Genomic DNA, 27478 nt, shown 5'->3' with positions numbered 1-27478 from the left:
TCAAGAAATTGTCATTCACTCTTCTGCCTCTTGATTTTCTGATCAAAACTCTTTTGGCAGTGTGGGACAGGTGAGAGTGCATGTATATACTTCGCAAACACTTTCTAACCGCAAGATTTGGTGCAAATGACGTGAACAAAGATCCAGAAGCTTCCAAGAACAATAAAGCGCGAGGTAGCGTAATATTTGGTTGTGCTTAACCCATCGCATACGACCGGAAGATTCTTTAGTATTGTTTTAATCAGCGAACGTGGCGGCAGCAAATTTCTTTTTTTTTTTTCACTCCAAAAATTTCCACGTTCATGCATAACGGCACAAAGGCAGCGTAAAACTTTCCAGGCTCTAACATATCATAACACAGCCAGGAAACCGCAACGGCAAGTTATATGCACTGATCGATGAGCGCAGTGACTGATCCAATCAATGAGTTTAGGTCGCCATTTGAACATAGCGTGGCTGCGTTGGCGGAAGGCTCTGCAAGCGGCGCTAGTTGCGTAGCTGTGCAAGCGTGTGTGACATCGTGCTTGATTTTCCGTCACGCAAAGAGCCATTTCATTGATCGCTTGTTTTATATCTGTTTTATATCGTCTGACTTGTCACACACCATTACGCTGCCATGGCAGCATCGAATACTTTTTGATTTTTCAAATATATATTTTCCCTTGCGACTACATTCATGAGTGCAGAACCTCTAGGTCCGTCTCTCATCACTGTTAGTATTTTTTCAGTAGGATATTGGTGGTACCTTCTGAACGTTCGTAATTTCGACGTCGAGTCACTGTCGAAGATTGGACGACTATGAAGCTCTTCCCCGCCCAGGTTCATGTCCTCTATCAATCTTTTGTGGTACGACTCCCATACTAACGAACTATGTTCAAGTGTCAGTCAATAAGTTTTATATCTGTTTTACATCGTCTGACTTGTCGCACACCATTACGCTGCCATGGCAGCATCGAATACTTTTTGATTTTTCAAATACATATTTTCCCTTGCGACTACATTCACGAGTGCAGAACCTCTAGGTCCATCTCTCATCACTGTTAGTATTTTTCAGTAGGATATTGGTGCTACCTTCTGAACGTTCGTAATTTCGACGTCGAGTCACTGTTGAAGATTGGACGACTATGAAGCTCTTCCCCGCCCAGGTTCATGTCCTCTATCAATCTTTTGTGGTACGACTCCCATACTAACGAACTGTGTTCAAGTGTCAGTCAATAACGGTTTAGTGAGCCACCTCTTTCACAGGTTGACTAAACCCGACGAGGACACATCCAGTGAATCTGTCTGCCATCTGCCTCTCCTGCGATTAGTTTTATGTGGTCAGTCCACGTTAAAGCACTCCGTAGGCATACTGCAAGATATTTAATGGCAGTAGCTGCTTCGAAAGCTTAATCGACAATAACGGGTTTTCCGCCTATATATGAGCAATATGTTACATTTGTTTATGTTGACGGCCAACTGTCAATCTCTGTACCAAGCGTCGATCTTTCGCATATCTTCCTGCATGTTTTCAAGCGTTGCGACTACTCTGTATAAAATAGCATCATCCATCAACAGCGTCACGGAGCTATCCACTACGTCCTTTGTTTATACGAGGCGTGTTTTTTAAGTAAGTACCGTTTCGAAATTTAAAGAAAAAAACGTGCTAAGATATCTCAATAATTTTATTTTTACATGAAAGCCTGTACCTTAATCTACTTTTATATGTAATTTCCGTCAATATTGAGGCACTTCTCATGATGTTGAACCAGTTTTTGAATACCCTCCTCATAGATGTCTGCCACCTGACTTGTTAACCACTGCATCACTACTGTTTTGACTTCATCATCGTCTTGAAGACGCTGACCGCCCAGGTGTTTCTTGAAGTGCAGCAACATATGGTAGTCACTGGGCGCAAGATCGAGGCTGTACGAAGGATGATCTAGAGTTTCCCATCGAAAAGTTGTGATGAGATCTTTGGTCTGATTCGCCACATGCGGACGGGCATTGTCTTACAGCAAACGATGCCCTTACTTAACTTCCATGGACTGTTGCTTTGATTCTGGTGTGACGTAGGCCACCCATGTTTCATCACCCGTAGCAGTTTGGCTTAAGAAATTATCACCATCGTTGTGGCACCGCTCAAGGAAAGTCAATGCACTGTCTAAACGTTTGGTTTTGTGCACATCCGTCAACATTTTCGTTACCCAACGTGCGCCCAATTTTCGGTAATTCAAGTGCTCGGTCACAATGCCATACAAAACACTACGAGAAACATTAGGAAAGTCACCCTGCAAGGAGGAAATCGTAAAGCGTCTGTTTTCTCTCACGTTATTGTCCACTTGCTGCACCAAACTTTCATTAACGACAGAAGGAATCCCACTCCGTTGTTCATCATGCACATTTGTGCGGCCATCTTTAAATGCTCTCACCCAGTTTCTTACCATTCCATCACTCATAATGTTTTCTTCGTAAACTGCACAGATTTCACGATGAATATCGATCGCTTTTAGGCCTTTAGCACTAAGAAATCTTATAACAGCCCGTACTTCACAGTCGGCGGGACTCACGATTATCGGAGGCATCTTAAACACTCAGTACGCAACGTAAACAAGGAAGAATCAGACTGTAATGGCGTCAGTGCGTAGATTAAGGTACATGCTTTCATGTAAAAATAAAATTATTGACATATCTTAGACGTCTTTTTTTAATTTCAAAACGGTACTTACTTAAACAACACGCCTCGTATTATCAATAGTAACTGTACTATAGCACTCCCTTGGGGTACGCCGCAAGTTTCTTTTCTGTATATTTGTCCCCGTTAAGAATGAACGATGTGTTCCGTTTTCTAAGAACTCATCAGTCCGTGCGCTCATATCCTTTTTTCCACTATGCGACAGTGCGGAACTGTATGCAACGTCTTCCGGCATCAACGTGGGCGACGGTAACTGCTGTCTTTTGAGTCACGTGGACGAACAGAGCGACCTGTCGTATGCAAGGTTCTATAACTCTCCTAGCATTCTGTACTTTCGTGTGGACGCTTAACTGTTTGAACACAATTAACACCAACCTTATCAAACTTATTCTTGTTCATTAGTAAAAGACATATTAAAGTGTATTAAATGACTAATTATAATAATCGTAAGCAGTAGCATTAACGTACGAAGAGCTGAGGGAAAGTGCAGAGATTCGGCTGTAAAGGAAAGTACGTATACACCGGTTCATCGGAGAGTGCCAGGTTGCTTAAATGGACAGGGTGTGAACGTCTACGTCTCTTCAGCCAATGACGTAACGTCCAGGTAGCACAGTTAGAGGTGCGCTGCGAGCTCCAAACCAGCTGACAATAACAGCACTTGCTAATCTCAAAATATTGCGCCGTGAACCACAACACGCCGTCAACTAATGTGACGCTACAGTACCAACATTTATTCCCCGAAGAGTCGAGTTCTAACTGAAGAGAGGAATTTTCTTAATGTTTATAACACACTAAACGTTCTGTTTTAATTGTGCCGTAAATATTCCATGACAAAAGTAACATTAATCTCAGTCAGGACCTGATCGTTTACTTTTTTGTTCTCTCTTTCTTTCTGTGTGATTTTGTTATACATACTTTCGTTTATTTACAAATTTTAACGTTAAACTGACTTGATTTGCTGTTTCATTAACAAGTTGAGACACAAATAAGGAAAGTAGCGAATCCATTACAATAAGCCATCAATTGCTTTTCAACAATAACGATGAAATCGTTTATCTGGGATGATCACACGAATATGGCATGTAAAAGGAAATTATTTTCATAGCTATTTAATAAGATGTAGCTTTAAGTTACACGCAGATATATGTGTGGTCAAGAGCGAGCAATGCATAATATTTCATTTCTAAACGGTTTTCAAAACAGAAAGCTCATGAAGACGCTAGCCGACGAAGAACCACGGTAGCCATTGACATGAAACTTTTACAGGACATTAAACTGTATGTTCTGAGTCTACTGAACTACAATAACTGTATTTCAGACACTGCTTTCTGAAATACAATTTTTAATCAAGCGGTTAAAATTTTGTGTACTTTTTTGTACGTTATCCTAAATTATTTTAATTATACATAACATTATGTTCTTCTTTCAGTTCAGTAAACTCAGGATATGTATTTTATTACTCACTTAAAATTTGAATACCCTACTCGAAGTGGTTTCTAAGATTTATGGAAAAATGCATCAGAAAATGTAAATTTTCAGAAACCGCTTCTAAAGTTTCAAAAGACTGAAACTCACTTAATATATGCATATTTTTTTTTATTTTTAGTCACTCAGAAGCATCCTGCACCATATTGTATATCATCCTCTTGATGTGTTTCCAAGTTTTTTCTTCTTTTCTTCTTTCTGGATTCCTTAGTGGCCAACTGTGCTGCATACTCTGCTTTATCAATGCGAACCTTCTCCATCCATTCAAGTTCTCTAATGCAGTTTGCTCCACGTTCCCATATGCTGTAGCACTTTCTCCCTACCAATGCTGCCATCGTTAAAATCAATAACCGCATCACTGCCCCCCCCCCCCCCTCACTTTACTGTCTTCATTCCAACAAAAATATTTTTTGGTAAGCGAGTCCATATAAGATTATTGAACGACTCATTGGGATTTTGAGTCTGACCATGCAGACACTTCTTCAGTAATTGAAGATTCGCCAGGTGTCTGTAAATAGGTTTTATGATGTCCATGACTGCTGCTGGGATGGAATGTTTATGGCTGTATGAACTGTTTGAGTACTGGGCACTGCGGTAATTGTACCATGAATCAGGCGCAGGAGGGCAAAGGTGGTGTACTGGTTTTTCATCAGTTGACAGTCTGTGGAAGAAGGTAGCACATACTGCCTGCTTCATTCTCAAGAAATCCTCATATTATTTCTAATGGCGATCCCATAATACTGCTGTAATTCATCAATCACTTTGTCTGTCAGCCTGCCTCTTATTGTTTTACCATCAGAAAGTTTCTTGTCTCTCAAACTTAGTTTCAACTTCCTCAAACTGGTGCCCATCCTCTTCTGGACAGGACCAATACAAACACGTAATTTAACCTTTATAATACAGCAATCCACAGCCTTCTATATAATAAATTACCGATTTTATTAGCTCTTGAAGTAATGCATGTAAAAATTTTAACATTTTCAACCAGTGTAGATTGTATTTAAAAAAAAAAAAAAAACTTCGCGTGTGAGTTTATAAGTGATACATACTTTTACACGAAAAAATTGAAAATTTTATAATGAGATAAAATCCGAAAATGTGAAAACACGCTTTTCCGTTCTAACTCCTCTTAAGATCACCGTCCGACGGACGGATCACCATCACAGTGTCACATGCCCCCACCTGATGAGACATTGCAGAGACATTTGAAATTTAGTCCAGGACATTGGCGCAAAGACTGGCGATGACGAACTTGACGCCACCATTTCTCCTCCGCTTGCCGGACAACGAAACGGCTTATCTTCGACTCGAGAGCCACCTTACAGGTGTGGCCGAGCGGTTCTGGGCGCTACAGTCTGGAACTGCGAAACCGCTACGGTCGCAGGTTCGAATCCTGCCTCGGGCATGGATGTGTGTAATGTCCTTAGGTTAGTTAGGTTTAAGTAGATCTAAGTTCTAGGGGACTGATGACCTCATAAGTTAAGTCCCATAGAGCTCAGAGTCATTTGAACCTTACAGGTGGCAACGGCAGTTCTAATTACTCGCAGCTGCAGCCAGTAATTTTCTAATTTATTTCTTACATTATTCATTATTATTTATTTAATACCCTATTATTACTGAAGTATGAAGTACTGTACTTATTGGTAAATATTTCCTGACGAGTTTCGTCTATACGAAAGCCAAAGATCATCCAGCTATGTAGTTTTACAAGACTTTTCAATATTCTGCTAACAATCTTACGTTGGTGTATGGTTCCTCATACGTTACTTGTATAGGCCAAATCGTCATTGTACCACGGCGTAAAACTCATCTTGGAAGAAATATAACCGTCAAAAGTATAGGGTGAACCAGAATCCAGCGACAAACTTCCAGAAGTTGTTCAGAGATCCTTCTCAGTATTTGGATATTAAGGGATCTCCTGTCTCCGGTGGCTCGTTACAGAGTAATAATGTAATTACGATTTATTCGGGTCTTACCCCAATCACGTTTGTCTCCTTGAAAACACAATAATATCGATGAAAATCACTGTAATATGCAATAGCGGGAGGATCCGGTTTCTGACAGGTGCTTACGTACAGATGCAAAAGTACTGTGATGGGGTTGCCGCCTCTGCAGGAACAGCTCAGCATAGCGTCTTTGTGGTGCTCTTCCATTGCATTCAGTGAACCCATACACGACTCCTACCCTTCGTCACTAAATCTATCCCTATTGCCGTGTATCACTGTTAACGTAAAACTCACATTGCCGGAAAAACAAACCCGAGACATAACCGAGCAGTGCTGAGTGCAAGTTTGAGGCCGCAGACTGAAGTGGGCGTCAGTGTTGTCACTCCAAGCAGCGTGATTGATTGGAGCAACTTCTTTCCGAACGAGACAGGGAGCACGTACCGTCGACATTTGCGATGTTGTGCATTATTTTCAGTTCAATACAGATAGGAAGCTAACTGGGGCAAGAAATCAAACGAGATGCAGTAACTCTGTGGCAAGCCTCCAGACATCCTGTGCACCTTACGTCAAAATACTAAGCAGGTATACCTGAATAATCCCTGAAAGTTCGTCAGTGGAGTCGTCGTCCACCCTACAGGCGTACGTTTAGTAACTAGCTTTGTATTGCTTCACGTTTTTTGTGATGTATGTATGTATGTATTTATTGAACTGGGGACGTAGAAACGATGGAGAGGCTTCGTCCACGACGTAGCCCTCAATAGTACACAACCCCACAACAGGCTACAGCAGTTGACTCACCCCACCGACGCCTCACACCGAACCTAGGGTTATTGTGCGGTTCGGCCCCAGTGGACCCACCCGGAAACGTCTCATTCCAGGCGAGTGTAAACCCAATGTTTGCGTGGTAGAGTAATTATGGTGTACGCGTATGTGGAGACAGTGGTTGCGCAGCAATCGACGACACAGTGTAACTGAGGCGGAATAAAGGGAACCAGCACGCATTCGCCGAGGCAGGTGGAAACCGCTTTGAAAACCATCCACAGGCTGGGCGGCACACCGGAACTCGACACTAATCCGCCGGGCGGATTCGTGCCGGAGACCGGCACGACTTCCCGCCCGGAAAGCAGTGCGTTAGACCGTACGGCTAACCGGACGGGCTTTGTGATGTAACTCCGAACAGTATCAATAGTGTTCAGATTTGATCGGCTTTGCACAGCTGTTCCCCATCACTTTCTTTTGCTAACCTGCACGATGGGTGAACAAGACGTTCGCATTTATGCTACCCAAGGCATTATTATATAACTTTTACGACTCGAATATGTCAAGCCAGCAAATATTTTGCAAGAATAACGCGTATACTTTGGCAGTGGGACACTTTCAGCGTAACAAGTGCGCGGATGATGGTTTAAATGGTTTAAATGCCTCTGAGCACTATGGGACTTAACTTCTGAGGTCATCAGTCCCCTAGAATTTAGAACTACTTAAACCTAACTAACCTAAGGACATCACACACATCTATGCCCGAAGCAGGATTCGAACCTGCGATCGTAGCGGTCGCGCGGTTCCAGACTGTAGCGCCTAGAATCGCTCGGCCACCCCGGCCGGTGCAGATGATGGAAGTACGGAATTACGCTCAAAAAATTATACACTGGAATTGATGGTAAAATCCAGACTGGCTGCTGGAAGGTGCTAACAAAAGATTTTCAAGGATGGGACGATTGCCATCAGTATAATTCACCACCATGTACCTCTTGGGAAGGTGAAAGAAGCGTATGAATCCAAAAGACGCACGATTCCAAACCGCACCGCCCTGCTGATTGAGGACATAGGGAGACTACAAGTTTCTACGGCTGCATTCTGAATGTGCTATGCAACGCGTCACTGGCAATTCATAAATAGTTAGATTTATCGTAACAAAGATTACAAAATGTGTAATACTTTGATGTATAGTTAATACTAGAAATTTTTCTTTTTACTGGGGTAATGGACTTACGCTGGGTCTTTTAAAATGGCAATGCACTTCTTTTATTGTATGAATACGTAGTGTCCGTTCTTTCGCCCATGTTTGAAAGATCAGACACCATGCGCATTTCGCAGCTGTGATACATATTGCCTAAGTTGTAGGTGGAAGGGGAAGAAAGGAAAGGAAAGGTAAGGAATCAATAATATCAGCTGTATCGGCAGTTCATGCAGAATCAGTGGCGACTAGTGGAAATGTGTGCCGGACTGGGACTCGAACCCGGGACCACCCGCTTACTAGGCACCTGCGTTGAACACTGTGCCACAGAGTTTATGGCAAACGAACAGACTGTCTAGACACGCTCCCTGGCTGACCCACACTCCCACCTAGCCCCACCTATCGGCACTTAGTAAGGGCATTACAGACTCTTGAAAAGAATAGTGGAACGATCCAGTGATCGCTCTCAGCAAAATGTTTCATAAAAATAACCAAGATGTGCTGTAAATAATCTCTATAACGATCTAAACATGGCGTAACGGTGGGAGAATCTACGTGTTGTTCCTCACGTTTACAATATTTTTCGGTTACTTTCGTTAACTGGTTGACTGCAGATTACCACTGCGACCTAGTAGATAGTGTCGGAAGTTCCATGCGGCTTTTCGCGGATGATGCTGTAGTATACAGAGAAGTTGCAGCATTAGAAAATTGTAGCGATATGCAGGAAGATCTGCAGCGGATAGGCACTTGGTGCAGGGAGTGGCAACTGACCCTTAACATAGACAAATGTAATGTATTGCGAATACATAGAAAGAAGGATCCTTTATTGTATGATTATATGATAGCGGAACAAACACTGGTAGCAGTTACTTCTGTAAAATATCTGGGAGTACGCATGCGGAACGATTTGAAGTGGAATGATCATATAAAATTAATTGTTGGTAAGGCGGGTACCAGGTTGAGATTCATTGGGAGAGTGCTTAGAAAATGTAGTCCATCAACAAAGGAGGTGGCTTACAAAACACTCGTTCGACCTATACTTGAGTATTGCTCATCAGTGTGGGATCCGTACCAGATCGGTCTGACGGAGGAGATAGAGAAGATCCAAAGAAGAGCGGCGCGTTTCGTCACAGGGTTATTTGGTAACCGTGATAGCGTTACGGAGATGTTTAATAAACTCAAGTGGCAGACTCTGCAAGAGAGGCGCTCTGCATCGCGGTGTAGCTTGCTCGCCAGGTTTCGAGAGGGTGCGTTTCTGGATGGGGTATCGAATATATTGCTTCCCCCTACTTATACCTCCCGAGGAGATCACGAATGTAAAATTAGAGAGATTAGAGCGCGCACGGAGGCTTTCAGACAGTCGTTCTTCCCGCGAACCATACGCGACTGGAACAGGAAAGGGAGGTAATGACAGTGGCACGTAAAGTGCCCTCCGCCACACACCGTTGGGTGGCTTGCGGAGTATAAATGTAGATGTAGATGTAGATGTAGACTCTCATTCCAGCAGCTCACGTAAGCCTTTTAGAAGTGCGTTCTTGCATTTAAAAACTAATAGTTCCTTCGGTCTGTAACTGGATATTAGTAAAATACTTGCCTTTTTGCATACTGCGCTTCGTTTAGTACCTCGTAACGTGTATGAGTTATTAGGAGTGCCCACACTATGACGTAACCAACACGTACACAAAACTGCCAAGTGAAATAAAGCTATACATGAAATCAAAAGGAAATAAATCCGTAACAACTGAATTATTATTCTAATATTTTTATTCCAGTCTATTTTCGCAGTGCAACAGATTGCAAATAAAAATATTAGTAACTGAAAATAATTTGCAGAATTGAGTTAACTTGTCACAAATCGGATTCGTCGTATGGTGAGTACGACATATTTAGTCAATTAGGGAAGTGGTTTTTATTCGGAATGGATTCGTATTCTCAAGGGACAGGGTTGAAAGCTTTGTATAGCCATCCCGATTTAAGCCTACAGTGTCTTATCTAAGCTGCTTCAGGTGAATGCTAGGTCGTTGCTTCGGTAAGGTAACAGCCGTTTGCCTTCATCGTGCCTACATAACTAAGAGACTGATGACTAAACTATCAACGAAACGTTCAATCTGAAGCTGCTTTCTTCGTTCATACTTGCACGTAGAGAAGCGAAGGAGGAATAGCTAACTTCGTTGCTTCAGTTTAAGTAGTAGTCCATAGACTTTTCATGGTGATAATGCGGAAACTACATACGAGAGTGTTTTCTCTCCAGTTTTCATTTACACTGAGGACCACTGAATTACAAGAGAGATGTTGCTGTCGTTAAAGCATTTAGTCACATAATATGAAGGAGTGTGGCTAGAATTCCCATCCGACCATCTACATTTGGGTTTTTCATGATTTTCTAAAACAAATTCGAGGATGACGGAAAATGGTTCCTTTTAGGAGATTACAACCGATTTCCCGTTGTCATACTTCGTCTCTAAAGACGTCATGATCGACCCGACATTAAATCCCAGTCATTCTCGCTTTCATCCGTCTGTTCATTCATAAATATAAGCTCACCGTACAAAATATTAGTATTAATGTCAAAAGGCCCCAGTTGTCGCTTTGGAGCATTGTAGATGATGTATAACTGGTACCTAGCGGTCACAGTAGTCCCACGGCTGAGGTAAGTAATGGCAGTTCAAATGGTTCAAATGCCTCTGAGCACTATGGGACTCAACTGCTGAGGTCATTAGTCCCCTAGAACTTAGAACTAGTTAAACCTAACTAACCTAAGGACATCACAAACATCCATGCCCGAGGTAGGATTCGAACCTGCGACCGTAGCGGTCTCGGGGAGTAATGGCAGTGAAGTGGTGTATCTGTACTAGTCAGAATAGTTCAAAATGTCTCTGAACACTAAGGGGCTTAACTTCTGAGGTCATCAGTCCCATAGAACATAAAACTACTTAACTAACCTAATGACATCACACGTACCCATGCCCGAGGCAGGATTCGGACCTGCGACCGTAGCGGTCGCGTGGTTCCATACTGTAGCTCCTAGAACCACTCGGCCACAGAGGCCGGCGTACCAGTCCGATGGATGGGTAATGAGCGGGAAGGTGGATCGAGGTGGAGACGTGACAGAGTAGCACAAAGGAACTATCGTGTTCGGACGTGCCTCTGATTACAACAAGCATGAAATTGCCTGATGTTTGGTGTCCTACTTATCTCCAAGGAATTATACGCGTCACTTGCAGCCGAGTAACACCGATTGTGAACAGTGATAGTAAAAGATCTTACCCAACAGAGACCAGAGACTAGACTCACGGCTTGTCAATGACAGACAGTTCCACTCCGGACAAGAATTGCTGCTGTCAGCAAATACACATCCAGCTCAACCAATCTCCAAGCGAACGTTGCAAAAGGCATTGTATGCAATACACATTTGGAGACGAGTACCTCTCAAAAGGCCGTTTCTCACAGCAGCACATAAAGCTCCACGCCTTCAGCGAATCACGCGACACATCAACTGGACACTAGCCAACTGGAGAAGGTTAGCTGCGTCCTTCGAAGCGCGATTTTGCCTCTTTTCAATTTATAATAGGCGTCCAGTGTACCGGCGGCCCCATGACGTCTTTAATCCAAAGTGTGTGGAAGATGTACACTATGTGATCAAAAGTATCCAGATACCCACAAAAACATATGTTTTTCATATTAGGTGTATTGTGCTGCCACCTACTGCCAGGTACTCCATAACAGTGACCTCAGTAGTCATTAGACTACAGAATGGGGCGCACGCGGAACTCACGGACTTCGAACGTGGTCAGGTGATTGGGTGTCACTTGTGTCATACGTCTGTACGCGAGATTTCCAAAATCCTAAACATCCCTAGGTCCACTGTTTCCGATGTGATAGTGAAGTGGAAACGTGAAGAGGCACTTACAGCACAAAAGCATACAGGCTGATCTCATCTGTTGACTGACAAAGGTTGCCGACAGTTGAAGAAGACAGTAATGTGTAATAGGCAGACATCTATACAGACCATCACACAGGAATTCCAAACTGCATCAGGATCCACTGCAAATACTATGACAGTTAGGCGAGACGTGAGAAAACTTGGATTTGATGGTCGAGCGGCTGCTCATAAGCCACACATCACACCGGTAAATGCCAAGCGACGCCTTGCTTGGTGTAGGGAGGGTAAACATTGGACGATTGAACTGCGGAAAAATTTTTGTGGAGTGACGAATCACGGTACACAATATGGCGATCTGATGGCAGGGAGTGGGTATGGCGAATGCCCGATGAACGCCATTTGCCATAGTGTGTAGTGCCAACAGCAAATTCGGAGGCCGTGGTGGTATGGTGTGCTCGTGTTTTTCATTAGGGGGGGGGGGTGCGGCTTGCACCCCTTGTTGTTTTGCGTGGCACTATCACAGCACAAGCCTACATTGATGTTTTAAGCATCTTTAAGAGCAATTCGGGGATGGCGATTGCATCTTTCAACATGACTGAGCACCTGTTCATAACGTACGGCCTATGGCGAAGTAGTTACACGACAATAACATCCTTGTAATGGACTGGCCTGCACAAAGTCCTGACCTGAATCCTATAGAACACCTTCGGGATGTTTTGGAACGTCTACTTCGTGTCAGTCCTCACCGACAGACATCGACATCTCACCTCAGTGCAGCACTCCGTCAAGAATGGGCTGCCATTCCCCAGCACCTTATTGAACGTATGCCTGCGAGAGTGGAAGTTGTCGTCAAGGCTAAGGGCGGGCCAATACCATATTGAATTCCAGCATTACCAGAGGGCGCCATGAACTTGTAAGTCATTTTCAGCCAGGTGTCCGGATATTTTTGATCACAATGTAGTTTATGCCGGAGGTGATTATGTGATTTTTGAGGGTGTTTCAGTATCATGAATTGGGCCCAATCACTCAGGTTACCGAGAACATGAACCAGGATATTTATTTCAACGTTCTCAGCGACCAAGTGTCACCCTGTCTTTTACATCTTCATGAAGAATATGCTGCTGAACTCTAGATTTCCAAGAGGAGAATAACAGTATTCACAGGTCTGCACGCATACGTTCCTGGTTTGATGAATTCTCAAGGATCCTAATTACTTCTGCTGGTCCTCTAAATCACCCTTTCTTAATCCTACAGAAAATGGCTGGGACTACACGGCACAGCGGGTGAAACTTAGGATTCAACATCCACGCAGCCTGGTAGCTGCACGGAATCTAATCATCAATTAACTACTGCAGCTGGATATGGCGTACCTTGGGAGACTTGTGAACTCTCTTTCCCGCCGAACTGAAACCATTATCAAGACTATAAGCGGCGTTCCACGACGTTAGCGTGATGTCTGGAGCGGGTAATTAATTTATTATCTGTTCAAAAGACTACGCCAAAATTTTATTTGTGGCAAGCAGTATTCGTAGCGTATCACTACACAACTCTATATACCGTAGTGAAGGGATCAATTAGCCAGTAACAGTGAGTGTTCCAGTGTGATGGGGAAAAACAATTAATTTGTTCTCTGTACATCGCCAGGAGGAAGATACATGTCACCTACAGGAAAATGGAAGAGAACTTTGGAGAAAAGAGAACCACCTATATGAATATCAAGAGCTCAGATTGAAAACCAGTCCTGAGCAAAGAAAGGAAAGCAGAAATGTGTAAGAAGCATATAGAGGGTCTATACAAGGGAGATGTATTTGAGGGCAATATTATGGAAATGATAGAGGACGTAGATCAGACGGGAGATATACACTGAAACACCTAAGTCGAAACAAGGCACTAGGAGTAGACAAAACTCCGTTAGAAGTACCAATAGCCGTATGAGAGCCAGCCATGACAAAACTCTTCCGTCTGGTGAGCAAGATGTGTGAGACAGGCGAAATACCCTCAGACTTCAAGAACAATAAAATAATTCCAATTCCAAAGAAAGAAGGACCTGACAGGTGTAAAAATTACCGAACTGTCATTTTAATAAGTCACGGTTACAAAATGCTAACACGAATGTTTTTACAGCAGAATGGCCGCACGGTTACAGGCGCCATGTCACAGATTGCGCGGCCCCTCCTGCCGGAGGTTCGAGTCCTCCCTCTAGCATGGGTGTGTGTGTTGTTATCAGGATAAGTTAGTTTAAATAGTGTGTAAGTCTAGGGACCGATGACCTCAGCAGTTTAGTCCCTTAGGAATTCACACACATTTGAACAGTAGAATTTGAACTGGCAGAAGCCAACCTCGGGGAAGATCAGTTTGGATTCCGGAGAAATGTAAGAACACGCAAGGCAGTACTGACCCTAAGGCTTCCCCTAGAAGATACATTAACGAAAGGCAAACCTACTTTTATAGAATCTGCAGACTTAGAGGAAGCTTTTGACAATGTTGACTGGAGTTCTTTAAAATTTTAAAGGGGGGATGGGTAAATGGCTCTGAGCACTATCGGACTTAACATCTGTGGTCATCAGTCCCCTAGAACTTAGAACTACTTAAACCTAACTAACCTAAGGACATCACACACATCCATGCCCGAGGCAGGATTCTAACCTGCGACCTTAGCAGTCACGCGGTTCCGGCCTGAGGCGCCTAGAACCGCTCGGCCACCGCGGCAGGCTGAGGGGTAAAATACGGGGAGCGAAAAGCTATTTGCAATTTGAACAGAAACCAGATAGCAGTTGTAAGAGTCGAGGGCCATGAAATGGTAGCAGTGGTTGAGAAGAGAGTTAGACAGGGTTGTAGCCTATCCCCGATGTTGTTCAATCTGTATATTCAGCCAGCAGTGAAGGAAACCAAAGAGAACTTTGGATTAGGAATCAAAGTTCAGGGAGAAGAAATAAAAACTTTCAGGTTTGCCGATGACTTTGTAACTCTGTTAGGGACATCAAAGGACTTGGTAACTTGGTAAAGCAGTTGAATGGTATGGACAGTGTCTTGAAAGGAGGATATAAGATGAATATCAACATAAGCAAAACGAGGATAATTGAATGTAGTCGAATTAAATCAGGTGATGCTAACGGAATTAGATTAGGAAATGATACACTTAAAGTAGTGGATGAGTTTTGCTATTTGTGTAAGAAAAGCTTTTCTGAAGAACAGAAATTTGTTAACATCGATTATAGATTTAAGGGTCAGGAAGTCTTCTCTGAAAGTATTTGTATGGAAGTGGAAAGGGATGATAAACAGTTTAAACAAGAAGAGAATAGAAGCTTTTGAAATGAGGTGCTATAGAAGAATACTGAAGATCAGATGAGTAGATCATCTAACTAATGAGGGGGTACTGAACAGAACTGGGGAGAAAAGAAATTTGTGGGACAACCTGACTAGATGAAGGGATCTGTTGGTAGGACACATTCTGAGACATCAATGGATCACCAGTTTAGTACTGGACGAAAGAGGGGTGGGGGTAAAAATTGTAGAGGGAGACCAAGAGGTAAATACATTAAGCATATTCAGAAGAATGCAGGTTGCAGTAGTTACTTGCAGATGAAGAGGCTTCACCGGATAGAGTAACGTGGAGAGCTGTATCAAACCAGTCTCCGGACTGAAGGGTACAACAACCACAACAACAACAACAACGGCCTCCATCTTCCGATAGATCATGGGACGATAGTTCAATTTTGTACATTTATGACAAAATATGCGAGCAAATTTCCTATATTCAGTTGCCTGAAGATGGTGTATCCTAGCAACGAAATCGATTGCAAATAACGGAAGACTTATAACTTGAGCTGAAGGTGTCATCTCTTATACACGTAGAAATAATTTGAAACAGCTACAAAGAGATAGGGCGTGAGAGCTATAGAAGGATATCTCCTCGATTTCGCAAATCGGTCAACGTGTGAAGTGTTCGAGGGTACCGTAGTTAACCTGTATCGAGGATCGTGTAAACACAATAAACCAACCCGTCGTTATCACGTCTCTGGAAGATAGCAGGAGGTTAGCAACTGAGGTGTGCGCCATTATTGGTGACTAGTATACCTAGCCCTGCAAGGCAGCTGAAAAAACAGTGGTCAGCCCATAAAACTTATATTGATGACCATGCACCACACACACGCTCATAAGGTGTCCAAGTACACTGATGGGCGAAAATATTGTGACCACCTGCTTAACAGCGGGTTATTCTCACTTTTGGAACGCAATGCAGGAGCGATCCTGCTTGGCATGTATTCGACACGCTCTTGGTATATTTCCAGAGGTACGTCTACGTACAATTACCGTGGATTAGGGACCAGTGGTTTGCAGGCGCGGAGTCGTCGGCCGATAGTATCGAGATGTTTTCCATCGGGTTCAGATCAGGTGAATAATTTGGTGGCCAAGACCTCAAGTTGAGTTCATCAAATTCCTCAAACCACTGCAGTGACATGAACAGTAATCCTGCTAGGGGATACCATCGCCGTCGGGGAAAACACCAAGTACAAGGAAAGCAGGTGGTCTGCAATAAGGTTCACGTAGCCCTCGATTCCTACTACTGGTAACATGGAAGCTCAGGTGTATGCCCCCCCTCATAGCATAATAGTGGCACAACGGCCTGCGTCCCACGCAGCATATTTAGAGCAGTTGCTAGACTGGATGACAGCGTACCATGTCAGTCCCATCGACCTGGTGTAACAAGAAACGCGATTAATCCGACCAGGTGAAATGTTTACATTGATCCGCGTTCGATTTTGTTGATCCCGTGCCCAGTGTAAGCGTAAATGTGATGTCGCTGGGTGAACGTGGCAACACCTGCTGCAGAGCAAAATGTTCAAATGTGTGTGAATTCCTAAGGGACCAAACTGCTAAGGTCATCTGTCCCTAGACTTACACACTACGTAAACTAACTTAAGCTAAGAACAGCACACACTCCCATGCCCGAGGGAGCACTCGAACCTCCGGCGGGAGGGGCCACTCAAACCCTGACATGGCGCCTCAAGCCAGGCGGCCACACCGCTCGGCTGCTGCAGAGCCCCATGTTGAAAAATGTCCGCTGAGCAGTGTGATTTGAAGTATTTCAGCATTGTACTCTGTCGCCATATGTGCCACAGTTTACCGTCTCTCCTCCTTCACAGCCTCCGACTTCCATGTTCTGTAATGAGGCGTGGACGGCCAACATCATGTCGCCTATTCGTGGTTTCACATTTCTTCAACCACATTCTCATTCCCAGACGCCGGGCCACAACTACCAGCCCTTTGTCAAAATCTCTTACGTAAAATCCCTCGTCAAAATCCCCATCCGCGGCCCCTGTAGTCATTAGAACGATTCTTCATCCTCGTCCACACCACTTATATACACTCTAAGACAAAAATAAAGCCGCACACCATGAATAAATTCTCGGAATGGTACGGCAATCAGTAGATGTGATGTGCGTGTACAGACAAACAAATGATTACAGTTTCATAAAAATTTGAAAGATTTATTCGAGAGAAAGAGCTGCACAAACTGAGAAAGTCATTAACATGCTGATCCAGATCTGGTCCTTACGCAAGCAGTTTTTCGGCCTGGCACTGATTGACACAGTTGTTGGATGCGCTCCTGAGGGATATCGTGCTAAATTCTGTTAAGGGGGGTAGGACGTCAAACGGGACGACTTGGAGCAGGAGAGACACCCCAGGAATGTTTAATTTCCACTGTCTATACTTTTAAAAATAAATTCATAAAACTTTGTCAGAATGACCAGAAAGGATTCAGGATTTACACTTATAGTCGTGTAAGTTCAAAAATATAAGAAAATAATTTATTTTTTTTACATTTGTATTTCACCTTTTTTTCACTTACCATTGGCTGCATTTGTTGCTATAGGTACGCTTTTCTTCATAAGTAAGGGAGATTCTTCGATGAATTTTGCACAGCATGCAAACCATACTTACAGGTGTATGAAACTCTAGAATTTTCTAAATCTATTAAAAACTGTGGTAAAAATTGACATAATTCACTATAAAATTTGAGTTTTTTCTAAACATGAAGTTTAAAATGTAACAGCACATTCATTTTTTCAAAAATTAAATAATTTCTAAAGTTTCATATACCTGTAAGTATGGTTTGTATGCTGTGCAAAATTCATCGAAGAATCTCTCTTACTTATGAAGAAACGTGTACCTATAGCAACAAACGCAGCCAATAGAAGTGAAAAAATGATGAAATTTCAAGTGAAAAAAAATTTATTTTGTTATTTTTTTGAACTTCCACTGCTATGATTGTGAATCCTTAATCCTTCCTGGTCATGCTGACAAAGTTTTATGAATTTATTGGTAAAAGTATAGACAGTGGAAATTAAAATGTCCTGTGGTGTCTCTCCTGCTCCAAGACGGTCCGTTTGACGTCCTATCCCCCTTAAACTGACATGTTATATCGTAAAAATCCTAAGCTGGTTTGAAAGACTCCGTCCATAATGCTCTAAACGTCCTGAATTACGGAGATATCCAGCGACCTTGCTGCCAAGGACAAAGACAAGCAATGGAAAGTCTCGGCGTGTGCTGGAGGGCATTATCCAATTGAAATGTAAGCCCAAGATGGCTTGCTGTGAATGGGAAAAAACGAGGCATAGAATATCGTCGATGTACCGCTGTGCTGTAAGGGAGTCGCGGATGGCAACCAAAAGGTTCCTGCTATGAAGAGAAATGGCACCCCGGACAATCACTTCTGGTTGTCGGGCCGTATAGCAGACGACAGTGGATTGGTATCCCGCCGCTGTCCAGGCGTCTGCAGGCATGACTTCGCTGGTGATCAGGGCTCTGTTTGAAGCGGAACTCATCACTAAAGCCAATTCTCCTCCCATTAACAAGATACCGGGCCGAAAGGGCGTCTGGAGATGCCCCAGACAGCATGGAGACACCACCCTTACTGTCGCCCGACATTTGCCCGGCAAACAGTAGTATGGTCTGGAATGGCATTTCTTTTCATAGCAGGACCTCTTTGGTTGTCATCCGCGACACCCTTACGGCACAGCGGTACGTGGACGATATTCTACACTCCATTTTGTTGCATTTCATGGCAAGCTATTTTCGACGTTATGCCCATTCACACACAGCGAGAGTTTCTGTTGCTTGCCACACCCTACACTGGCCGGTAAGGTCAACAGATCTCTCCCCGATTGAGAACGGTTGGAACATGAAGGTGGTATGATATCCCTCTGGAGGACATCCAAAAGCTCTATCAATCAAGCCCAAGTCGAAAAACTGCTCGCATAAGGGCCAGGGGTGGACCACGGCGTTACTGACTTTCTCAATTTGTGAAAGTCTTTGTCTCGAATAAATGATCATTTTTTCTGATATTGTGACCATTTATTTGTATGGAAAGTACTTGCGTCCCATTCAGATAATTCCCTCGTGGTGCGTCGTCTTTTTTTGTTTAGAGCTTAATGTATTGACTCGTCAGTGTGTATTTGCGTGGTATACCAATTATACCGTTACCTGCAGGAAATATGGGTAGTTTACCTGACTCGCCACAACTTTATTAGTCTCCTACATGAATGGGTGAGTTCGCCTTTGGTGTTATCCCTGGAGGCTATGGATCCATCATACATGTTATTTACATGCAGACAGGGAGCGGAATGGTGTTTCCCACATTTAAAAGTAGAGAACTTGCACTTCTGCTTGCCACAGAGAAAGGCACTACTCGCTGCGAATTAGATTCATAGAGTAATGTGGCACATTTCGCGTCTTGCAAGACAGCACTGTTCCCAGTCATCACACTGAACGAGGTGGCTCACTGCTAAAAGCAGTTGGCTCGCATTCACGAGACGGGGGCTTTCAGTCCCCGTCAAGCCATTCTGATTTAAGATTTCCACGATTTTCTCCCTTCAAAAGGTTTTACGGGCTCCTCTGCCCTCGTTCATTTGGATCAGTTTATCCCAATCTTGTGTCCTCCTTTCTGGCAACTTAGGCAGCAACCTTCCTGTTCAATCATCCATCCTACCTTTTCACCAAAGATACCACATACTTTGTATTTTAATACAAGGCAAGTACTCCTCTTCACACGCCTATCCTGCAGACATAGCTTACAACACCTTCCAGTATGCTGACGACACTCTGCGTTTCAGAAATCGCACCCATTTCTTCAGCGCCAACTTCTAGAGAGCACTCCAGTTGATTCTTCAAATGTTCACTGTCGAAACGAAGCATCGGCCTTTTTCGTCTCCGTAACTTCTATCTTTCAGTTTTCATTCGTTCTATCCAATGCTCTAAAATACTTAAGATACACTCTCGATTGTAAGCTGACATCGAGCTGTAAGCCCACGTAGATTACAACTACTAATCGGCCAAATATGGGGTTTCCATTTCTCCACCTTCCTCCATAGAGCCTGGAAAGGACCCATTCTCGTCTGATCAAATGTCGTCCGATCGCCCTCTCCGCTAAAATTACGTCACGTCGTTCAAATCCTTAAACATCACACACCTTGTGTCACACTCCGCATCCCTTCCCCCTCCCCAATACTTGTTCATGAATTGCCTAACCTGCTGACCCACATTAAGTATTTGCTGCAGTTCTACAGGTTTCGCTGGATCACTGCCAACAACCCCATCATTCTATCCCCAATTTCTAATGCTTACACGATACTGTACCTATACCAGTCATACCCCTCCCCTTCCTGTACAACACCCACATACACTTCTTTTCTTCTCCCAACGCACTTTTAGGCAATCCACACTTGAAGACCAGAAATCCACCTTAGCACCTCCTTTTCCATAACATGTAACCCACTTATGACCTACCTACCTACCTGCTCTTCCGCCGTTTTCCTTCCTCCCCATTAACAACGCCTTGCTTCCGACCAGTTACACTTGTTCCCAGTTCTCACTTCTGCCTAATGATGAACCCTTCACATCACATCCCAGTCCGCGAATTCCAATGACACTCCACACCACACACGTTCTTGATCTTCTCTCCCACTGATCATCCATTGTGAGTACAAGTTCTTCTGACAACTTCAGCGTTTTGTCTACCACTTTCGCCTCAATTGTTCATCAGTATCGCTTTAAAAACTACAACAGTGGCATAATTCAGATTTTCTTAATTTGTAGTTTTTATACCAATTAAATATCTGTATTTTTAACTACAGTTTATTTATTTTCTTTTTAATTTTTTTGGACAAAGAGCGGAAACTTCTAGTAGCGACTAAAGTCCCTCACTCGTGAGTTGTGAGGCAATAACATAACAAGGTAATACAAACGAATAGCAAGCAAGGCATTAGTGAGAAAACACTTTGTGCGTGAAAGAGCATTGTTCAGGTTTTCGGGTCAGATGTTTAAATAAGCAAATTCTTGTTACTTGGTAAGAGAAAAATAGTACTAATCGTCCTTTATACGCAGAATGAAATGTTCCAAAGAAGTTCGCGTTTTATTCGTATATTTGAGTGCCCATGCTGTAGTTGAGAACTACGCCTGGTATCAACATTCTGGTGTTCTGTAATCGTGACAAAAGTGATCTATCGCAATGCTGATTCCGATTTTATTTTCTTTCACATAACTAGCCTCTTATATCCAGTTTGCATCTAAACAATTTCGTATACAGAAGGTTTCAGTGGAATCTCTACGTAGTAATTAGATATTGATAGCTCTCTTCTTACCGATTAAGGTCGCCACAACCCTCCAAGTTATAGCCATGAGAAACATGTGACCATCGAGTTGTTGAGATTTGCACTACGTTTTAAATTTCTCTATTCCACATTCCACTTACTTCAATTATTTATAAATATTTTGGGTACTTAATCCGGACATACTAAATCTTTTGCACCAGATCAGATACCAAAGAATTATACAAGATTGCTAGTAAGTTAAAGGAAAAGAAAACAAGAATGGAACTGCGACTCGAGAAACATGCTTTAGAATTTAGGTAATTAATAACGAGATATTGCAGCTATATACATTCAGAAGCTTTATGGGAAATCGAGCTACGTCATTTTCAACTATAAGGCACTGGTTTATTTCCGATGGATGAGAAATGTGTATGTTCTCTCATGCTACGGAGCGTACCATTCCGTAGCCGAGTCGAGAACGTCTGATGTAGATGCTTATTTTGCGAAAGGAACTGGGAATAATTCAGAATGTCTCCCGAATGTTGCAGTAGAAATCCTACGTTTCACTGTATGACCACGACAGAGCTCCAAGACCATAACCAGTAGAACTCTAAAGATGCTATTGTTGCTGGGAAACGTGCGGATGGCTAGTACAGGTAGATATCTAGTTAAAAGTCTAACATCATCACCTTCCTCGGTTTTCCAACTGGCAATCATGCACGCCTGGAACGAGAGGGTGTTTATCATTTTGAAGGAAAGATGTCGTGGACGCGTTGTGGCTGTGAGCTCGAAGATAGCTGCGGCACACCACATCATTATAAGTACATCTCTCTTTTCCAAACAATGAACCTAAAAGACGCCATTTCCCTAAATCCCACATTCATTTTCCTTCTAATAATTTCATTTTATTCATCTATTCTACTCGTAGTTGTTTGTTACCCTTAAAGGAGTTGCCACCATTCGACACACTATGATACAAGGGCCACTCCAAAAGAAATGCACACTATTTTTGTAAAAATGCAGTTTTCATTCAGCATGTGTGAAAGTTTTACAGTGTGTAGATAAATCCTTCCCGCTTGTTTTCAAACTTAGTTCAACCTGTTCCCGTGAGTGGTATCGTCACAGCATGTCTTCAAGACGGCTGGTACACTTGACGTTCGTCAGAAGCAACGGGAAAACGAGACAGTGGGAAACATCCACAAGAGGTTGAAAATGGTGTATGGAGATGCTGCTGTCGATCGCAGTACAGTTAGTCGGTGGGCAAGCAGGTTACATCATGAAAGCGGGCACGAAAATATTGAGGATTGTCCTCGCAGCGGCAGGCCTCGTACTGCACACACTCCAGACAATGTGAAGAGAGTTAACGAAATGGTGACTGCTGACAGACGCATCACAGGAACGAATTGTCACGCTACGTTTGGATAGGGGAAGGAAGTGTTTGCAGAATACTGAAGGTGTTGGCGTTAAAAAATGTTTGTGCCATGTGGGTTCCCAGGATGTTGACAGTGGCTCGCTAAGAAACAAGAAAAACAGTATGCAGCGAACTTTTGAAACAGTACGAGAATGGTGGAGATGAATTTCTTGGAAGAATTGTGACAGGTCATGAAACATGGCTCTATCATTTTTCACCAAAGACGAAGCGGCAAACAATGGAGTGGCATCATGGAGATATGCAGATTCATCCAAAAAAAAATAAAAAAAAAAATTCAAAACCGCACCTTCTGCTGGAAAAGTTATGGCTACGCTGTTTTTCGATTCCGAAGGACTCTTGCTTGTGGACATCATGCCAAGTGGAACCACCATAAATTGTGATGCATTTCTGACGACCCTGAGCCGGCCGCGTTGGCCGAGCGGTTCTTGGCGCTACAGTCTGGAACCGCGCGACCGTTACGGTCGCAGGTTCGAATCCTGCCTCGGGCATGGATATGTGTGATGTCCTTAGGTTAGTTAGTTTTAAGTAGTTCTAAGGTCTAGGGGACTGATGACCTCAGAAGTTAAGTCCTATAGTGCTCAGAGCGATTTGAACCATTTTTTTGACGACACTGAAAAAACTTCAAGCTCCACTGAGTCGTGTTCGACCACATCGGCAAAAGCAGGATGTTTTGCTGTTGCACGACAATGCACGACCACATGTCAGTCAAAAAGCCACGGAAGCGATCACAAAACTAGGATGGACAACACTGAAACACCCGCTTTACAGTCCAGACCTGGCTCCATGTGACAAGATGGCGTAAGGCAGTTGAGAGGGATGGAAATTATGTGGAGAAATGAAAATATTGTTCCTAAAGGATGTATGTACACACTGTAAAACTTTCAAACATGTAGAATAAAAGATGGATTTTAAAAAAATAGCTCGTATTTCTTTTGGAGTGACCCTCGTATTAACATTATTAGCAATAAAGCATCAACACGACGACGACCACTACTGATGCAATCACATCGAAATGTTCTATTTTTCAATAAAGGCATCAACTTTTGTCGTTTTTAAACAATTCTTTACGCTATGTGGTCGGATAGCAGCGACAGTGCTGTTTGTTGCCAGTGTGGCGCACGCTGTCATACAATTAAGGGGGAAGCGCCGTAGCTAGCGACTTGTTGCGAGGGAAGCGGGGCGCCAGGCGCTGTGCGGTAGCGGCGGCGGCAGCAGCAACAGGTGAGACTTACGCCTCTGTGAGCGCGTCGGCGTTGTCCATGGCTGCAGGCTGAGCTTGCGGTGGCGCGGCCGCGACTGAGGCACCTCTGCGCAGCCCGCCGGTACATGCTGCCCCCCCCCCCCCCCCTTCCTCCCGCGCACCTGCCCACCAGCCGCAGCAGCCAGATTGAGCCAATTGCGGCGCTTCCTGCCGCTGCTGCCCACGCCGCCGCTGTCTCCGCAGACTGGACTAGCCTCTCGCGAAGTAATTACCCCACCGCTGCCGCTACTGCTGCGCAGCCGATTTGCACGCGGCTACAGCCTGTTCGTGCCAGACCCGACAGCTTTACCATCTCGCTACTCGTTACCGCAGCAGAACAGGAATGCTCAATGCGAATTGGGATCGCGTTGCCCTATGAACGAACAAGTGAACGATCGTATAGGCCGCATTTGGTTAGCACAACTTCTCTATAAACTGCACATAATACGCGCAGACTCTTCTAACAGAGCCGAACCGAGGGGATCGTACGCCCCTGGCCAAAATCCCCCCGCTCAAAAGTGCAGCTATCTACATAGATTTTGCAAATTTAATAATTTTGTACAGGGCGTCCCCCATAAAACAAATACACCTTACGCCCGAGATTGAAGTAACAATTAGTTAACTAAAAAGAACTGCAAACAGTAATGTTGTTCAAATAACTTACGGGTTTGCTGCCGGGTGACGTCGTCGAACATCGCCAATATTTCGACAGGAACACATCCTGCCATTCTCAAGGCACAAATGCAAGGAAGAAAAAATGTGCAAGCAATACTACGGTGTATTGATAAGTTTCACTTATGGACCGTCTGACAGCAACTGAATAAACACAATTTTAGTGCCATACGCGTTTCGCCTTTATTTTCTGCAAGGCATCATCAGTGGCCTGGAATATGTACAAATGTTAGCTATTTTATTCACATTTTTGTCACTGTGCCTATAGGTTATAAACAGTTCTGGTGGTTGGTATTTCCTATTAAGTAGTAATGTTTTGAACTGTACTTACAGGTTGCGTAGACAGTTTCTTACATATCACGCTCCTGTTGCATTTTTGGTGTTGTTCTTCTTCCTATGAGCGCCAGTTTGCTGTTTTTTCCACATTCCACAGCACTATGCACTGAACGCTTGTTTTAATGCAATGTTTTGGTTTCTGTTGCCGACTGTCAAATGTTTTTGCCAAAGATCGAATATTACTGCCAAACTTATGAGTGTAACTATTGAAGTATCTGTGGTCTGTTCGTGTATGCATTTGTGTGTGTGTGTGTGTGTGTGTGTTTTGGTGTGGTATTAATTTAATTTCATTTAATTTTATTGTATTTAGTTATTTATTTTTGTTTTTGTCCTGTGTATGTGTGTGTTTTGGTGTGATATGTATTTTTTTGTGTTGTGTGTGTGTGTCTGTCTGTATTTTGGTGTTATGTAATTTTTTTTTTTTTTTGGGGGGGGGGGCTGTGTGTGTGTCTATCTGTCTGTCTGTATTTTGGTGTTATATATATATATATATTATGTTATCATTTCCTTTATTAAAAAAAAATTTACATAACACCAAAATACAGACAGACACACACACACACACACACAGCACAAAAAAATACATATCACACCAAAACACACACATACACAGGACAAAAACAAAAACAAATAACTAAATACAATAAAATTAAATGAAATTAAATTAATACCACACCAAAACACACACACACACACACACACACACACACACACACACACACACACAAATGCATACACGAACAGACCACAGATACTTCAATAGTTACACTCATAAGTTTGGCAGTAATATTCGATCTTTGGCAAAAAACATTTGACAGTCGGCAACAGAAACCAAAACATTGCATTAAAACAAGCGTTCAGTGCATAGTGCTGTGGAATGTGGAAAAAACAGCAAACTGGCGCTCGTAGGAAGAAGAACAACACCAAAAATGCAACAGGAGCGTAATATGTAAGAAACTGTCTACGCAACCTGTAAGTACAGTTCAAAACATTACTACTTAATAGGAAATACCAACCACAAGAACAGTTTGTAACCTATAGGCACAGTGAAAAAAATGTAAATAAAATAGCTAACATATGTACATATTCCAGGCCACTGATGATGCCTTGCAGAAAATAAAGGCGAAACGCGTATGGCACTAAAATTGTGTTTTATTCAGTTGCTGTCAGACGGTCCATAAGTGAAACTTATCAATATACCGTAGTATTACGCGGAACTGAGGAGGACAGGACCACAAAAGTTGAAGATGTGCAAGCAAATTTAATACCTCGGTTCACAGAGGAGAAACAAGGAAGACACCACACACAGAACAAGTGGCATCACAACAAAAGATAACCAACATCAGAAATATCGATAGTTACTATTAATCAACAGGTGAGGTAGTACTAATCCTGTCCCTCTGCGTTTTGATGAGGGACAGGGCCGGATTCCAAGCAGCATTTAAACAAAATCCACCATCTCTGTTAATAAGGTTGCTTGATAGTGTGATTTCAACAGCTTCCTCAATAGCACTATCCCAATAGCTGGACGTGCAAGCCAGAATCTGCGTGTTGTTGTATTCCATAGGATGACCGGTGTCAAGGCAGTGTTCTGCAATAGCGGATTTGCTCGGCTGTTGTAAGCGTGTGTGACGCTTATGTTCAATACACCGGTCTTCCACAGTCCTGATTGTCGGACCAATATATGACATTCCACAAGTACAAGGAATACGATAGACCCCAGCCTTACGCAAACCAAGATCATCTTTTACGGACGCCAACAGGGCCTTAATCTTAGAAGGTGGTCGAAATACACATTTCAAGTCATATTTCCGCAAAATCCGGCCAATCCTGTTGGAAATGCTTCCTGCGTTCGGATTGGCCGGATTTTGCGGAAATATGACGTGAAAAGTGTCTCATTTCCTAATCTAATGCCCTCAGCGTCGCCCGACTTAATTAGACTACATTCCATTATCCTCGTTCTGCCTTTCTTGATGTTCATCTTATATCCTCCTTTCAAGACACTGTCCATTCCGTTCAACTGCTCTTCCAGGTCCTTTGCTGTCTCTGAAAGAATTACAATGTCGTCGGCAAATCTCAAAGTTTTTATTTCTTCTCCAAATTTTTCTTTTGTTTCCTTTACTGATTGGTCAATATACAGCCTGAATATCGAAGATAGGCTACAACCCTGTCTCACTCCCTTCTCAACCACTGCTTCCCCTTCGTGCCCCTCGACTCTTAAAACTGCCATTTGGTTTCCGTACAAATTGTAAATAGCCTT

General features: G+C 43.2%; 1 protein-coding gene across 2 annotated transcripts in view; it reads right to left on the bottom strand.

Annotated features, from left to right (window-relative positions):
* Positions 1 to 24296, bottom strand: part of LOC126471128 (excitatory amino acid transporter 1) — a 768331-nt gene extending 744035 nt beyond the window's left edge. For both annotated transcript variants that reach the window (XM_050099214.1, XM_050099215.1), the window contains exon 1: positions 24203 to 24296. In XM_050099214.1, the coding sequence (XP_049955171.1) occupies positions 24203 to 24231 (29 nt within the window). In that variant the 5' untranslated portion in view covers positions 24232 to 24296. The remainder of the gene's footprint in view (positions 1 to 24202) is intronic.
* Between the last annotated feature and the right edge of the window lie 3182 nt (positions 24297 to 27478).

Source organism: Schistocerca serialis, chromosome 3, assembly GCF_023864345.2.
Source record: "Schistocerca serialis cubense isolate TAMUIC-IGC-003099 chromosome 3, iqSchSeri2.2, whole genome shotgun sequence".
Taxonomy (NCBI): Eukaryota; Metazoa; Arthropoda; class Insecta; order Orthoptera; family Acrididae; genus Schistocerca; species Schistocerca serialis.
The sequence above is the reverse complement of the archived record's forward strand: the minus strand, read 5'-3'. Positions and strand labels throughout refer to the sequence as shown.